The 18,597-nt window shown below is 37.1% G+C and overlaps 1 protein-coding gene across 3 annotated transcripts in view; it reads left to right on the forward strand.

Moving 5' to 3' along the window:
- Nucleotides 1–9,365: 9,365 nt before the first annotated feature.
- Nucleotides 9,366–18,597, forward strand: part of LOC127956772 (protein lin-7 homolog A) — a 50,244-nt gene continuing 41,012 nt past the window's right edge. For all 3 annotated transcript variants that reach the window (XM_052554961.1, XM_052554959.1, XM_052554962.1), the window contains exon 1: nucleotides 9,366–9,513. In XM_052554961.1, coding sequence (XP_052410921.1) covers nucleotides 9,474–9,513 — 40 coding nt within the window. In that variant the 5' untranslated portion in view covers nucleotides 9,366–9,473. The remainder of the gene's footprint in view (nucleotides 9,514–18,597) is intronic.

The following is an 18,597-nucleotide window of genomic DNA, read 5'->3' on the forward strand; positions in this document are numbered from 1 at the left end:
GTGCCAGGCACTTTTTGATGAAAATGCACGATTGAAATGTTTCCTGTATATGCTAAAAGCTATGTTTGGCGTATAAAACTGTAGTTTACACCCATTCCAGATATTTGTCTTTACTTATTGCAGGTAACACGGTCCAAACAATCCTGTGCATTGTAACTTCCTACTTTCTCTCAGTCTAGACAACGTGACATTACCAAATGCAGATGTGTTGTAAAGACGCATGTTTGTTGTGTTTTCTATTGTGGTGTCGTTTGAGCTCCAGTGTTTGCTGACGAACAACGCTGACACAATAAGTGAGCTGCACATTTCTCAGTTTAAAAATGGCCACGCAATAATTCAATACTTCAGATCACAGCCAGAGGCCACTCCAAGATTCTGCAAGCCATGCAATGTGATCGTTACATAACACTGGGCCTTTCTGAGGACGGTGCCCTGCATGATTTATGAAATACAATGTTGAGCAACGCTATAGTCTGCATATACATGCTTTTGGGAAAATAGCCTATACCAGGAGTTTTCAAAGCCTCAAAAACAAGGGCAGCAATATATTTCCTTATAAATTCTGGCCAATTTAAACAAATCTTATGCATGATATTAAACATGTAAAACATGACATATGAAATTAAAAAAGTTTGCATACTGTATTTGTTGAGTATTATGTTTGATACAGCACTTTTATGGCTCATACAGCATTAGTATTAAAGTATATAGAATAATTATAAAAAAGAATTCATATGCAGTTTTATTACGAGGTCAAAACTTAGGAAATTTGGTACAGTTTCTGATATCTATATGGGCAAAAAGTTAGATGCAATTTTGATAGCTTGTAATGTAAATATAACATATTAAATATATAAATAAAATATTAATAACAATATAAAAGATTTCGCAGCAAAAAAGACAGGTGTACCATGACCTGAACAAGGGAAAATTATTTCGAATGATACTAAAAGCCCTTTTACTTACTAAACCATCTAAACTAGCTTACGCTTATCATAATATTGATTTGGGATTATTTTTTTTTTTTTTTTCAAATGGATTAAGTGCACTGCATTGTGGGACACATTCCAAGTAAAGTCTGTAAAATACGGCCCAATGTAGTGTTAATCTGAAGGATTTTTTTTTTCTTTATTGATTTTTAGAGGTGTTTGAAAGACTGTATAAATTCATTACTGTTGTGTTTTAGGGTTAAAGGAAATGTCCATAAACCTAACAGAAAATGATCAGTAGCTTTTCCATTTTCTATGGATTTTTCTCTCAAGAATTCTATATTATGTACACATTTAGTTAAAAATAATAGGTCATTTGGGTATTCCATTCAGAACAGCTTGAAAGTTTTCAAAACATATTTTGCATTTCACTGAAGAAAATTCATAGAGGTTAAGAAAGACACAAGGATGAGGGAATGATAACAGAAACTTTTGCCTGCCCTGAACTATTCCTTTCAAATGCTATTAAACGATTTCAGAGGCAATGTCTTCTCTATGGCTCTCGCAAGACCACCATCCAAATCTGTCAATAATGCCTGTGTCCATTCCCCTCTCTGAGTGCTGACTGTCTGCAGTCCCATTTTAACTGTGCAACCTGGACACTGTGATTGAGTCATTCATCAGTCTTACTGCCAGTTAAGGGATGATGTGATTTACAAACCGCTTGTGCAATGTTTTCTATTAGAGTGGCTGAGGCGATTAATGCTAAGTGGTCCTAGTCCTGTGTGGCAGATTGTCTACGAAGTGAATTGCTGAGAATTTAATAGAGCTGAATAAGATAAATATATCTCGTGGAATGATGCATATTACTAGATTGGTGACACTTTACCCTTTTTGGGTCTAAAACAATGATGTAACTAACTGTTACTGCAAAACAGCAGGATAAAAGGCCGATAAAGAAATAACTACACTGTGGATTCTGCTGAAAAATTTATATACATTTCAGTTTATATTTTTATATGGTTTCCCTAAAGGCCACTTGCAGAGAAAATGCAGAGCTGTGGGTGCTACACACGGCCAGAAACAGCACAAGACTTCATGATTTTTTTAAGGTAAGTTTACACAACGATTACATGTGAAAGTGTTTTAGTGTGTTTCTGAGAAGTTTTCTAGAACATTTCTTCTGGTTCTTCGGGAATAACAGCGTCTGTCCAGCTTTCTCCTCTTTATCTTTGTGAACTGGCAGAAGAAGTTTCTAAACAACTAGTTAGGAGTGTCTAACCCAGAAGTTCAGTAAATAATGGTTTTACTTCAGTAAATGTTCTTATTTGACATGGGGACGTTTTCTGTTCTTGATGTTCCAGTGCCTTTTATCTCAAAAGATCAAGGTAAATACCATTGCTTATAACCCTTTAACAAAATCATCTTGTGCTGAATGATCAAATTACTCATAAATGTCTGTTCTGTCTGGTATCTGGCATTCATCTCAATGAGCTGATCTCCACTTGCATGTATTTGTTTTAGGTTTTGCATTCCCAATAGTCTCACTGCATGTCTTCATCTCTGATCTGCATTCAGCAAGCACATCACACAAACTGCACATCTTCAATTAATTTCCTCCCAGTGTTGCAGGATTCTAGGCAAGAATCGAGCCTTAGGACTTAATGCCCGTCAACTTGCTCCCAGCGCCAATTTGTCAGTAGAAGGACTTTCTAAAACAAGATCTATTCATATTGCCATAACTTTTTCTCTCTCTGGGAGTAATAGGACAGCCAATGTTTGACAGAAAATACTTATTTTTACATTGTCTGACCTGTTATGTTGTCTGCTGCCCTGTGAACACATGGAAGTGTGTCAATGATCTTACTCCAATGTAAAGGCACTCAAGGTGCATTATGTTAGAGATTTGATGAGTGGCAATTTAATTAGTGCAGCAGAAGCTGATGGACAGCTCTTGCATGGGTTTTGGTCTGAGTCTGACGTGGTGAGAGAGCAAGATGGGCATGAAATTCTTATGAGATGGTCGAGGATTGATAGTGAAAAACAGACAATGATTATACAAAGAAAAAAAATAGTGTAGGTTTTACTTTTTCACAGACTGTGGAAACTTAACACGGGACATCAAGCAACTTTGGCTATGAGCTTCTTCACCCTTCCTCCAGACTCTAGGACCTTGGTTTCCAAATAAAACACAAAACTTGCTCTCATCTGAAAAGAGGACTTTGGACCACTGTGCAACAGTCCAATTCTTCTCCTTTTTCTTTTCTTTTCTTTCCTGATGTTGTCTGTGGTTCAGCAAATTCCTTGACACATCTGTGTGTTGACTTGATGCCGTGACGCCAGCCTCAGTCCATTCCTTGTGAAGTTATAAGGCTGCGGTTCTCTCGGTTGGTTGTGCATCTTATTCTTACACACTTTTCCCTTCCACTCAACTTTCTGTTAACATGCTTGGATACAGCACTCTGTGAACAGCCAGCTTCTTTGGCAATGAATGTTTTTGGCTTACCCTACTTGTGAAGGGTGTCAGTGATTGTCTTTTGGACAACTGTCAGATCAGCAGTCTTCCCCATGATTGTGTAGCCTAGTGAATCAAACTGAGAGACTATTTTTTTCAAGGCTCAGGAAACCTTTGCAGGTATTTTGAATTGATTAGCTGACTGGCATGTCACAATATCCTAATTTGTTAAGATGAATTGTTGGGTTTTTGTTAAATGTGAGCCAAAATCATAATTAAAAGAACCAAAGACTTAGGACTACTTCAGTCTGTGTGCACTCAATTTAATACACAAGTTTCACAATTGGAGTTGAATTACTGAAATAAATGAACTTTTCCATTAAATTCTAATTTATTGAAATGCTTTTTAATGTTTACAGATTGTCATTTCTATTTTAAGAGCTTCACTGTAACCTAACATTTGAATTTTCATAAGGGTAAAGTTGGAAAATGCTACAATTTATCTTTGGTGGTAATCAAATTTCATATACATAATTATGAATACATGATTAGTTATGTCTGTGCTGCTGTGGGTTAAGCCCAGGTTAAACAGCTGTTTTTATTTTGCTACCTTAAAGGTCCCCTTCTTCGTGATTCCATGTTTTAAACTTTAGTTAGTGTGTAATGTTGTTGTTAGAGTATTAATAATATCTGTAAAATGCTAAAGTTCAAAGTTCAATGCCAAGCGAGTTATTTGATTTAACAGAATTCGCCTACAAAAAACAACCCGTTTGGACTACAGCCCTCTAGTTCCTGCAGTAATGATGTCACTAAAACAGTTTTTTTTGACTAACCTCCGCCCACATGAATTCACAAACAGGGGGCGTGGCCTTGTTTTGCTCCGACGGAGAAGAAGGAAGAGCTGTTTGTTTTTGTCGCCATGTCGTTGAAACGCTGTTATTTTCATCTCTGAGTCCAATCACCTTTGTTTGGGCTTCCCAGGAACGCTGTACTTTGAAATTAATGGTTACAATTTATGTTTAACTCGGTTCCCGAAAATTATAATGCACATGTAAAACTATGTGGAGCTCATTTTACTGAGGACAGCTTGCTGAGGACAACTTTCTCAATCTCAATCAGTTTAATGCTGGATTTGCACAAAGATTATTCTTGAAAGATGGAGCAGTTCCCTCTTTGTCTGGAGAAGGCGTTGTTTATGGACCACAACTGGTAAGTGTATTTTATTATTTAAGTTGGTGCGTTTAACAGTTTCTGTAACTTATTACACAAAGGGCAAAGCTGTTTAGCGTTCTAGCCCAATCACGTTACCAGGAGGGCAGCCTGCTCTCAGCTGCTGTCGAATCACAGCACAGGAACCGCTGGCCCAATCAGAACTCGTTAAGTATTTCTGAAGGAGAGGCTTCATAGAACAAGGAAGTCATCAGCCCGTTTTTGTGACAGTAAAAACAGCAGTATACAGATAGGTGAATTGTGTGAAAAATACTGTTTTTTACACGCGAAACATGAACACATGTTATATTGCACATTGTAAACACAATCAAAGCTACAAAAAAGCGCGTAAAACGGGACCTTTAAGGTGTGATCACATTTATTAAACTTCATGAGAAAAAAAAGTCTAGTGTCTATTGTCATTAGTGTAGTGATGTATGAAGCACAGTTCACACAGAAGTCACTTTCAATAAAACTCAACTGCATAGATTCATATTTAAATGACTGGATTTTACCTGTAAAATGTTGCCGTGCAAAACTAAAAGTGCTTGCACCTTCAGTGACAGAACAAGCAAAAATAAAGCTAGGTTTTTACATTTTATGATAAATGTTTGTTCAAATCCCAAAATATGAGGAACACTAATCGTGAGATTTGCTTTAACAAACACCACTAAAAAGAGCACACAAGCAGGCCATGTTTGACATATCCGAATATCACAATGACATGCTGTTTGGTGTGTTTTCCAAGAGGTGTCAAAGCAACATGTACGCTTCCATTCATCATGAATCCGCCAAAAACATCTGCCTCTGCCACATTAAACCGGTGAAAATAACAAAAGCGAGCCGTCTCCCAAGCACGCATATGTTAGCTAACAGCAGCCGTCTTGTATCTGCCCTCTTCTCGATACGCTGTCCTTGCACCGAACACGACTCTGTTTGAAAGGCGTCCTACAGGGATGTAGTGTCATGTTCCAAAACTTCCTGACAGCCAAATGACTAGGTGCTGTTTTCTTGAGGAAAGTGCAGCTACAGATACATCGAATGAACCATAGTATTTCTCCACTGAATAATTAGACCGCTCTTTCTTTGAGTCTTCCGTTTAAAACAAGGTGAAATAAAGAACGGAGAAAAGAGGTGGTATCTTTGCTAAAGGCCACAGATTAAACCGAGTCCTCACTTGTTGCTTTACACCCACATGATACAATTGTGCGCCATTCAGGATTTAATTGAAAAGGCCTTTTAAATCCTTTAATTTGTATAGGATTTGAATTGAGGTAGTAAACACGATGCAGAACTTTAAGTCATATTTAGTGTAGGCAGTAAAATTATGAAATTCATACAAATTAACACATTTTAATAATCTTCTTATTTTACAAATTATTACATAAAATATTTCAATATAAAATTGTAAATTTCATATAAAAACTAATATAGTCAAAAGTTTTTGAACAGTAATTAAAAAAAAATGTTTTTTAAGAATGGCCTTCTGCTCACCAAGCCTGCATTTATTTGATCTTAAGTACATCAGAAATAGTAAAATTTTGATTTGTTTAAACTATTTAAATAAATGTTTTCTGTTTGAATATATTTTAAAATCAAAAGCTATGTTGTTTCAAATGTTTCAAAGCTACATTTTTTGCATCATTACTCCAGTTACATGATCCTTCAGAAATCATTCTAATATTCTGATTTGCTGCTCAAAAAACATTTATACAATTTATACAATTCTTTTCAGGTTTTTTTTAATGAACAGAAGGTTAAGAAGAACAGCATTTATAGTAACATTATAAATGTCTTTATCATCAATTTAAAGCACCCTTGCTAAACACAAGTATTTATTTTTATATTTTTAAAATAATTTTAAAATTATACTGACTCCAAGCTTTTGAATAGCGTATAATGTTACAAAACCTTTTCATTTCAGATAAATGCTGATCTTTGGATCTTTCTATTCATCAAAGAATCCTGAAAAACATTTACTTACCGGTTTTAAATATGATAATAATAATAATAATAATAATATTTTTTTTCTTGAACAGTAAATCTGCATATTACAATGATTCCTGAAGTATCATGTGACACCGAAGACTGGAGGAATGATGCTGAAAATGTAGCTTTGACAGGATTAAATTAAATTTCAAAAAAATTCTAACAGAAATCAGTTATTTTAAATGGTACAAATATTTCACAATATTACAGCATTTGCCATATTTTGGATCAAATAAATGCAGGCTCGGTAAGCAGAAGAGACTTCTTTAAAAAAAAAAAAACATAAAATCTTACTGTTCAAAAATGTCTGACTAGTAGTGTATACACATTATCTATATATATCTGTGTGTGTGTGTGTGTGTGTGTGCATGTGTATTATACAAATATATAAACTAAAAATATCCGGGCGGGAATGAGTAAATTCTTCATCCTATCGTTCCAGTTGATAAACATTTTGTTGGATGTATCTATTTTGAATGTAATTCTAACAGTTAATCTTTTAATTCTGAAATTTGCTCAACCCTGACCTACATGGAGGCCTAAAATAACCCATTTCAGAGAAATATGAATCAGAGTTGTTATGCTCGTGCGAGCTACTACAGCATACACATTCACATAACTTAAAACTGGTCTAATCTCTCTACTTCTCTCCTCCGGTGTGTTCTCAAACACCCCTGTCAGTTTGCTCTCAAATCTGCGCATCCATTCAGAAATCATTTCATTCTCGTGGGGAAAGCTTCCCATTGCACTCTGTTCATCGGAATGTTTTCCAGAGGCAGTGTCCCATATGGCCATGAGAGCATAATCTCCCTTTGGCCTCTTTCTCTCTGGCTTGAAGCCCTCCATCCATCCCATTAGTTACTACCACTGCACATCTGTCCGCAGCTGGAGGACCGACAGAGCAATCCATCAGTGTTGTTATTTCTGAAAGCAGCTTGAAAACTGCAACTTTGAAGCACCTGAATTTTCTTAAAGGAATAGTTCACATAAATTTTACAAATTAGTGGTGGTGCCACACTGTCTAGTGCAGTCAGTTCACTCTGAAGGTCATAGGTTGTGCTGGGGATTTGCCTCTGTATAATTTAAGTCTTTTGATGCAGGGGTTCAGAGCTCTTCAGTATATTCATGGAGATTAATGTAAACCCTCATCAGGATGATCCTAATCACTACTGCTGCTATATGAGCTGGAAAGATCTAATACAACATACTTGTTGTTCCATTCAAAGCATATGAGCCTAATTTAATATTTGAGGTTGGTAGCAGTAAAAATGTGTGAGATTTGGTAAAACTAACAAATGTAAGTAAAACAACACTGTAAGTCTTGCATATCCTGCACCCTCTTTGAGTCAAACTGAAATTAAAGGTTAGGGTTAGGTAATTCAAACTGCTCTGTCACATTCCTTTTTACATTATGAATTAGATTTACTAATAAGTGTAACAAATAGAATGCATACATTTGATTTATTGATATGCACAATGTTCAACAATGTTGCATTTTTTGCATGTTTGATGCATTTCAAACAAGCAAATTATGCATTGTTATTATGTATTGTTCAACAACCATTTAAAATATATTTTATATTTCCAGTTTAACCAATGATCCACATTCAGCAAGCATTATAACTTTACAAATAAGGTCTTATTTATCCAAGTTAAACCGCATCAGAAATTTAACAAGCCTACATTTTAGGTCAATTTTTTTTACATTTTAAACATCCGAATTACATTCAAACCAAAACTTATTCGGACACTAGATATAATTCAATATCTTTCAACTAGTGAATGCAGAACACTATAGTCCAAGGTCAACACAGCCGTATACCAGGAAGTTTTAGAGCACTTCATGCTTCCTGCTGCTGACAAACTTTATGGAGATGCAGATTTCATTTTCCAACAGGTCTTGGCACCTGCACAAAGTGCCAAAGCTACCAGTACCTGGTTTAAGGACTATTGTTCTTAATTGGCCAGCAAACTCGCCTGACCTTAATCCCATAGAAAATCTATGTGGTATTGTGAAGAGGAAGATGCGATATGCCAGACCCAAGAATGCAGAAGAGCTGAAGGCCACTTTCAGAGCAACCTGGGCTCTCATAACACCTGAGCAGTGCCACAGACTGATCGACTCCATGCCACGCCACATTACTGCAGTAATTCAGGCAAAAGGAGCCCCAACTAAGTATTGAGTGCTGTACATGCTCATACTTCTCATGTTCATACTTTTCCAGTTGGCCAAGATTTCTAAAAATCCTTCTTTTGTATTGGTTTTAAGTAATATTCAAATTTTCTGAGATGCTGAATTTGGGATTTTCATTAGTTGTCAGTTATAATCATCAAAATTAAAAGAAATATACTTTTGAAAAATATCAGTCTGTGTGTAATGAATTAATTTAATATACAAGTTTCCCTTTTTGAATGGAATTAGTGAAATAAATCAACTTTTTGATGATATTCTAATTATATGACCAGCACCTGCATATAGCGACTACAGAGATAATGTGAGAAACATTGAAGGTGTCTGAATAAATATTGTTCAACAACCATTAGAAACGTACATTTTAAATATCTGGTTTCACCAATGCCGTTTAATCATTAAAACTTAAGCTTTTTAAACTTGGAGACCTAAGATGTTTAAAATGTTAAGCAAATGAACAACTCAATTCTAAACGCAGTGTGCAGACACGGCATCTCCATCTGATTTATTCCATTCAAAGTAGTCCGCTACACCAGCGAGTGCTAAATAATCCCGTCCCCCTCCCAACCACTCCCATCATCCGCACAAGCTCCAATCCGCGTTCGCTCGCGCTCTCCGCCGCTACAGTGCGCGCTGATGCCGCAGCTCCACTCTCTCTCCATCTCTCTCTCTCTCTGATGATAACACTGACAGCACAGTCATGGCGACAGTGACAGTCCAACCGCTCACCCTGGACCGAGGTGAGTACCGCCAAACGCACGCTCTTTCAGTCCTTGCTGCTGAAGCGAAGCTCGTGCGCAATTCGATGGTCGTAATGTTTTTTTTTTTTTTTTTTTTTTTTCTTTTTTGCATTGGATTTGGATCGTGGGCTGTTGATGTTCTGGTGATGTTGCCTTCTCGGTTCGGCTTGTGTCCGTCAGGTGGTGATGACGGTGAGGCACAGAACACACTCTGTGCTTCAGTATCCATTAGTGTGTGTGATGTTCATTGTGTATTCGGTTTATTTGAATAAAACACTTAGGCGCTCGTTTGATACATGCACTTTGCTGATGTTTAAAGCAGCGCTGTGTTTTTTTCTTTAATTTGTCCTTATTTCACTTTACAGAACTTCTCAGCGTGCGAAACTGAATTCGAGGCTGAGTTGTTTATATACTTAAAATAAAACCGGATTAGATTACAACGAAGCGCTTGAATAATCTACTGTACGCGCGATGCTTCATACGTTAAGAGCTGAAACAAGAAATGTCATGTGGATAAAAGCTTGCCTTTATGGTTGTAACCTTGTCGTGTCTTAATTTATTATCTGACCTGTCAGAGGAGCCTGAGAGCAACGATGTGGGCCGGTATGCGTTTAAATAGCCAACCAATGAATTCGTTTCGTTTATGTTATACACCAGGTCAAATAGTAGCCTAAGGAAACTCAAACCATTTAAAGCGTCCCCCAAGCAAAGCGATGTAGAGATATTTTTAGAGAAACGAGACACCTCTGGCATGTGCGCGCGACGCGCTGTAGATATGTGGAAACTGTATATTGCTTCAAAACTAGTAGCGATGTCCGACTGGTGAACGAATTGTTGTCTCGAGTCGGATCTTTACACTGAATCATTTGAACCGACTCACACTGTCTGAACAATTCGTTTCGCGATTCGATCTCAGCGGTTCTCGAAATATCTACCTGACTCTTTGAACCGAGAACCAATGAGTGAAATGATTTTTGTAAGACCATTATGAAATGTAACAAATAAAAATACTTATGCATTAATTGTATGACAGTTTAACAACACGTACAGAACATAAGTTGTTTTAATAAACAGGTTTTTGCTAAAAAAAAAAAAACTGCAAAGTTTTAACCCAAGAGTAACAAGTGAATTAGTTTACTGTACATGTAAACGGTTATTTACAAATAATAATAAGAACCAGTTCATGTCTCTCTTCCTATGACTAAATACTAGGCTTATTATATTTAAAGACCTTGTTTGCACTACAAGCAATACAATATTGACTTTGACAACCCATTCAATAATTTAGAACATAAATAAGGTTGTTCTAAATTTGCCACGTCGCTCAATATGGTTTGATTTGTTTGCACTGTACATTGTCCTACATAGATCATATAATTAGAGCTAACAGGAATCCATTGCATTAAAATGTATTCTCTTGATTTGTATTTTCTAGTAGATTTCATATGGGCAAAGCAGGGCCCAGTAAACACCTGCGTCTATGGGGGGTTAGCTACCCAATAACTTTGCCCGACTGCTAAGGGAGCACACTTTTGAAAACAACCACCTGCATTTTACACTAGAAAATCATTCTGGAGAAACTACAAAGGGGGCCCGGTAGTTCTTATTCATTTATATTATTAAACAAAACCTCCAGAAGCAATTACATTTAAGTGGAAACCAATTTATTTTTGGTCGCATATTTTGAGCATCGCCAAAAACCCAAAGTAATTGTTATGCTTAATGGTAGCACATTTAAACAGACAGATTTATGACAGTAGAAATCTAAAACACCACAGGCCTCACATTATTCAACATCTCTTGCAATAAGCCTTCTATGCTTGAGGTTATTCAGGCATAATGAGGAGCCTGAATTGTAGCTATAATTTGACCACAGACAAAATAACCTTGTGTGTCCCTTCATTTTGGGTGCGGCCGGTTAACCAAAGGTTGTGAGATTTTCCTGCTATTGTATTTAAATAACAGATGCTCAAAGATAAGAACCACTCGCTGTGAGTGTTTTCATTGTGTAATCCAGGACATCTGGAGGTGTCATGTATGTACAATACAGAAGTACTAATTTAGCAAACTGAAATCAATAAGATACTTTGTCAACGTGTACAGCATAGACGCTAGAAACTCTTAACTTATTGCTTAGGTAATAATGGGATACTTGCGTTTGGAAAACAGAACTGTATTAGAATTATCTAGAAGGAGAGATTGAAATAGTAGGGGTGCTCCGATAGATCGTCCGATAATCGCTTTGAAAAACCAATCTCAAGCTGATGACGCGCCTGCTGTGCGAGGTTTGGCATGACATGCAGTGGCATCGACAATCAAGGAAATGTCACATTTCTTTTTAATTCATGCCAGTGTTTAACCATTCAGCACTCGTGCATTCTCCTAGAGACTGTGCACTTATACACACTCACAGCGCAGACTTAAGGCCAGGTTTACAAACATACAAAAGAGTAGCATGTCCAAATTCATTCGAAAATGTTTCAACAACAGCACCTGGATGACCTACTACTTCCATCAAGATTTTGGAGTGTGCATTTGATGGATACTTTACCCCATGAAGCCATGGGAGAGGAGTTATGAATGGAAGTTATGCTACTCAGTCAAATGACAATGCCAACATGGTGGATGTACGTCTGGTTTGCATTCTTACAACACACACATTCATACCCTATAGAACATACTTTTTTAATGGTTGCAAAGCAGGTCCTTTAACAAGAATAGTACCTACTCAGACAGTATGCAATTTTTATGCAGCTTACCTCTTTCTCCAATAGTTTTTTCTGATCTTGCAGTCTTCAGAAAAACCATAAATTAATGGTACACCATGGGAAAATAAACATTTCAGGAGTTCCTGTATTCTGTACACACATGGAATGATGATTTGGGGGAACCATTGCTGTTTAAATGTGGACGTCTTCTTGGACAAAGCCCTCATGTTATGATAAGACAGGTGTATCTTAAGTTAATCAAGTCAGTAAAATCACAAACATAAATGCAATCAAATGTGCTTCCAATTCCTAGTTTATTGAAAATGTCAATATAATTATGTGGGATGCAAACATAGTCCTCTGTGATTAGCATTGCTTGACATATTCCTCTCAAAAGAAAATTCAATTTAGTAGCTTTGCCTCTGCAATGTAAAAGCATTATTTTTGAACTAAATAATACTTAAGGTTACAGTGGGCGTTTGTTTTTTTTGTTTTTTTTTTGCTCAAGTTCCATCCTTGCTTCATACTACTAATGCATTAACCTCAGACAAAAATAATTGTATTTGTTTTCAAAATCTTGGAAGACTCATGTCAAATAGATTTTTTGTTGGTCCTCTTTTTCTATTCAGAAAGACAAAATTCATCCGAGTACTTTGCTAAATTAAACATTAAAGGTTCCTCTTTGACATCCTTGAATTTAAACAAGTTTTTTTTTTTGGAAAATTTTCAGAGGAATTGATCAGAAACCATATCAAGATAGTCATGAAATCTATTCATTTGTACAAAAGCTTTGAAGACTATTGCCAACTATAGGATGTTATATAACTTGTATAAATGTACCACTAAATTATATTGCATAAAATAGCAGTGATATAATCTATCCTCTAGGCAAAAGCATTTCTGAACATTTTCTGTCCACTTCAGTCTGTCCATTCGGAGATTAAAAGCCCAGACCAGCCTGAGAATGAGATCAAGGGATCATATCGAAGACTATTTTTATCCGAACAAGACTGTCTGTGTCACCAGTAATTGTGTGTATGAAAAAGAGAGGGTCTAGAAAGACAGACATCAGCGGACAAACGCTTTGTGAGGTCATTTGTGCAGGACTTGCATAGCTTGCCGTCTGAGCTATTATACTGCGAGGTGATTTATGTGCCCTTTGCCGTCGGGAATGTCACAGTTGGGCCAATTACTGATAATTCACAGGGTTTGATAAAGTGAGGTCCTGGGATATAGAGCCGGACACCAGAGAAGGGTACTGCTTTAGCTCCTGCTGTTTTGGCAGGCCTGCTGTCCGGAGACCAGCATTTTCCTCAGGCTTGCCTGACCCGTAAAGGATGGCCGTCTGAATATGGAAAGCGGCAGATGGCTAGCACTCTCTCAGGCAATTCATTCTGGCATGTAAAATTGTGAGGACAATGCAATCCTCAGGAAAACAGTTGTGTGAAAAATAGTGTAGAAGTGTCTTGGCTGACCATGATGTTAGTGTTGAAGCTCGTAGCTTTAGAAACCAAAAATTTTAATGTAATGGATGACTAATTGAATATCAGAAAAACAGCTTATTAGTCAACATAAAATCAAAATCAAAACTGACCGTTTACTTTTACGCAATACATGTTCATGGTCTTACTGTGCAAAAAGTAATTTGCTCAGCCTCTAAAACAATTATACCACAGGGATGTTAAATGCTTGAATCTGACTATTTCTTTCTTCCATGTTACACTGCGTTCCATTTAAATTCACCAAATGACATGTAAGGAAGAAAATCTTGGCTCCTATTAGCTTTGCAGGTGTTCAGTTGTCAACAAGGATGTCTCATGGCATACTGCACCCATAAATGTTGCTATGCAATGCTAACATTTGCAGGTGTATGGAGATTAGCAGAGAGGTTCAATTAGCTTGCTTTATGCAGCGGTCTATGCAGATTTGCTAAACTGGCTGTATATTCATGTATAGTAAAGTGGGAATGTTGACTCATTGATATCATTAACTTTGAATCTATATGTGTCACCGCCTTCTTGTGATGTCATTCACCTGCATATCATTGGATCAGAGTTGAAGACTGAGGTTGGAAACTGCTGGAGTAAGACTTTCCAACTCTCAGAGTTGCATGGAACATTAGCATTATTATTACTGTGATACTTACAAATGGTACTGCACTATATAGACAGAGAAGATTATATGAGAGCAGGGAAACACTCATTCAAATACTATGCACACAATGCCCAATCACACCCTAAACTGTGTCTTCAACACAGAAAAATCATTGCTATGGACTCACCCCAAGCCCACAATTCAATATCGAGGACTGTGTACACTTGCCACAATCCTACCACTGAGATTGATGTCCTTGTTATTAAATCCTGTCTAGAAAAGGAAACGTGCAAAGTGCTGAGACATATGAGTTTTAGTCTCACTTGAAAGACAACACTGAGTCTCTGCAGAGATCTGGTCACTCTTCTAGACAAACAGTGTCTCACCGCACTTGATTTGCAGTGTTGAGCTTGCAGTGTCCGTCGGAGGTATTAGATTGTGTTTCACAGTATTAATTTATCAGCATTTCCTCCACCTTTTAAGTTACTATATCATTTTTTTGTTATTATTTAAACAAACATTTTTGTCTGATGCGGTATGCAAATAACAAGATGAATTTATATTCACTTGTTCATCCTTATCAAGCTAATGGGTTCATATAGTAATTAATAATCATGTAAATGATTTCTAGAAGACTGCACTGTGAATATTGAATATAAATTGCAATGCAAAACCTGGCCTGCTGTCAGCCTCATTGAAATTCAAATCCTCATAATGAATTATAGTGGGGAGTGTAAAAGGGTCCCCAGAGTAAAGTTGTTCTCATTTGTGTTTCATCGTATCTTACAAACTAAAAAGTTGACAAGAAATGAGTTGTATGTTTTATTTTTTTAATTTTTTGAACCCATATTTTTAAATCAGAATTGGAGATATGGAGTACTTCTACATTTAGTTCGCTTAAACCCCGACCCTGCAAACTCATGTTCATCTACCTCGATTTGTACACGCATCTTAAAATCAAATCAAGAGCCAGTGCATATATTACAGTCCCCGTCCTTCATTTTTTCTTTTTCTATAATCAGTCATACTTGGATATACAGTAAAACACAAATACAAAAGAAAAGGTCAGTCACACTTCCATTTCATCGCAACTTAAAAAACAAATTATACAATTGCTGCTAAAAAAACAACACAAAAATCTACTTAAACCAGCTGGTTTTCTGGTCTTAACTGGTTTTAGCTGGTTTAAAATGGTCTCACAACCTGGCCAGGCTGGTGTTTACTTAACAGCCAGCTGAGAAGCTAAAAAGTTTTCAAAACCCCTCTAAATCCAACCAGTAGACCGACCTGACAGGCTGGGAGAAAACCTATGGCCTGGGACACACTAGACAATTCAAATCTTATCTGATTTTAAAACCATGGGAAACCACAGACAGACAGTTTCAACAGATTTTCAAGAACATGCAGTTGCTGACTGAAGGGATGACTTCACAGTGACGAGATCTCACAGACACTCGCGAGATCAAACGTGACTTGAGAAGAAAAACACATGGAGGACGATCGACGTTGTCTGCTGGCTCTCCTGGCTCATGTTCTGCTGTACAGTGATAAACAAAAATAAAGATTATGGGTGATGTCCAGTAGGTGACGCTTGACTGAACATTGGGTAGGGGTCGCTTGCTCGCCCTCACTGGTTATCATGGGTATCATGTAAAGTTGTAAATATCAAACATTTTTTATATTTACGATTTGAGTTCGGGAATGCTCTGTCTTGATCAGAAGTAGTTAAATAATCACAATGACCCAAACAATAGAGGATTTTTGGACAAACAAACTTTTACAAAAAGTCACAAATCAGAACAACCCCCAAACACACACACACCCAAAATCATTCAGAGGTACAAATCTGTGTGTGGCCAGCCTAAGACCAGCAAACAAGCTTGTATGTTTTTCTCGGTAAGAATGATGAAATCTCTGGCGTTTGATTGCAGATTGGTGTATAGTCAAATATGAGCACAGTTTGAGGAATTGTTGAGAAGAGACACGTTATACTGGTGTCTTTTCTCAGGAAAATAATCTCAGAATTATTGTCCAAGAGATGGAGTTGTCTAGAAAAAACAAGTCAAGTTTTTGACACAACAATTCAAACATTAACCATTAAATCACCCCTTAAAACAGAAAAACTGTTCGAAACAGAGAACTGTGTTCGAAGTGACAAGATTGAGATGCCTCACAAATTATTTAATACTTTGTTGACACTGTTGCTCAGTTTATATTCTTTTGTAAGAAAAACTCAACAAAATGCATCTAAACTGGCCAGGATAGAAAAAGTCGAACCATGATCCCCGTGAAAACCGGACGAACATCAAAACAATGCTTTTGCAAAACTTCACATTATTAATTCCGTTTAAAGCATTTTCTGTTGATGTAAAGCAATCCTCCCCTTACTGAGGAACTTGTATACTCCCAAAACAGATGTTTGAGGGGATGTGTAGAAAAGAAACGACAGCCATTCGCCTAATTAGATGTGTACCATCAGATGATTCTGAAACGTAAAACTATAATTAAATAAATAAAAAAATCATTCCTTTAGCGTCCAAAAACTGTAGACGTTTGAGAAGCTTTTTTTTTTTTAGTACATGATCTAAATACTATGGTTGATTTAAGTGGTGTTTTCACTATGTGGTCTGAATCCACAGTGTGTTTGTGGAGAAAATGGGATCATGTTGTCCACTGCACCAATAGCAGCAGTGCTGAAGGCTACAGTGGTTTGAATGGAGAGCCAGGTCACATAGACATTCTGTACACTGGAAGGTGGAATGATCTCAGTCTCTGTGCTATCTTTGCCCCCCCCCCATGCTTACTCACACAGCCATGTGGGCAGGCATCCCCATGTGGGTTTTACATTTAAAGGCGCCAAGTTACGTAATCACTCTGGCTTATTTCTTGTTGGAAGACCGCACGTTACGAGAAGAGATACATAATAGTGTACTCTTCCACTCCATTGCCAACGCATTTGCAGCCCCCTCCGCAGCACTTAGCGGTCTCCATGGTAATGTAGTTGAATGTACCAATCACAAACCTGGAGTGCGTACACCAGGCCCTTTAAATGCCCTGTTTGTGAGCCAGCGCTAGTAGATATGACATAAATCCCAAGTAAGATTGACACAGGGCCTTGAGCTGCCAACATGCAAATCTGAATCCCACAAATTTAGCTATTGAGATAACAATGTGTGCTACGATGGTTGCTTTTCCTGCTAAATGATGCCATGCATAACACAGATGTGTGAGGAAAGCGTTTATTGGGATGAGACCTGTACTAATAAACCAAGCCTAGTTTGGCTGCCTCACTGAAAGGCGGAAAAAAAACTAGAGGCTCCATGGAGAATTAATCAGATCTGTGCATGATGCGGCAGCTTCAAATGCTTTTAAAGGCTTTTTCATCTTATAACTTTGTTAATGGATAAATTTATCTTCAAAATGTTGTTTCGTGTGCCCTCCAAGATACAGTCATTAACAATCTCCACAAATGCATTAACCAGTCCATTTATTTTGTATAAATAACTTTGCCCACTAAATGACATTATGGTGATTGATCTTTAGACAGTTAATAAGGCATTAGACATCATTTCCTTCCCCGAGGTTATAGAGTTTCAGCTCAATATTGTTAAAGGTGCTGTAAGTGATTTGCTAACTTCCGCTACAATTAGATAATCCTAATCAACCACACACCCTCTCTCTTAAGGCACTTCATCCAAGCAAACCAATAACTGTAAAAGGTGTTTTCTGAGTAGCTAAAAAAGAGGTGTACTGCTTCCTTGTAGCATTTTTAAGTTTACAGAGGTAATGATTTTAGAAAGTAGAGACATTTTATGCAAGTTGCCTGCAGTGCCCTCAAATATGCAATTAAAAAATTACAATTATGATGAGATATGACCACTTTTTTTGCCAAAGCCGATTATGTTTCCACCATTTTTTAAATCCCTGCTAATTGCAGGGATATATTTAATACATCTTCCAGAGAAAACATCTCTAATGCTCAAGCACAAGTATTAATTTGGTGATGAATTCTGAGGGAATCTGATATTTTATATTATTTTGCTTGGTGATTATTGCAGTTGTCATCAGCAGCACAAAGCGACAGCAGCAAATCATCTCCCACACACAGTTCTCAGACATGCTCCTATTTATCACCTTTACACAACTCTATCCAAACAAATTTGTTCCCAAACAAATGTTGATATGCATACACTGATGTATACCTGCAATCTAAAACCCAAAACACCCTCATATTCAAAGCACATTCATTACGCATGTCTTTGGTGTGAGAGACCCGGGTTCG

The sequence above is a fragment of the Carassius gibelio genome, chromosome B4 (assembly GCF_023724105.1).
Source record: "Carassius gibelio isolate Cgi1373 ecotype wild population from Czech Republic chromosome B4, carGib1.2-hapl.c, whole genome shotgun sequence".
Taxonomy (NCBI): Eukaryota; Metazoa; Chordata; class Actinopteri; order Cypriniformes; family Cyprinidae; genus Carassius; species Carassius gibelio.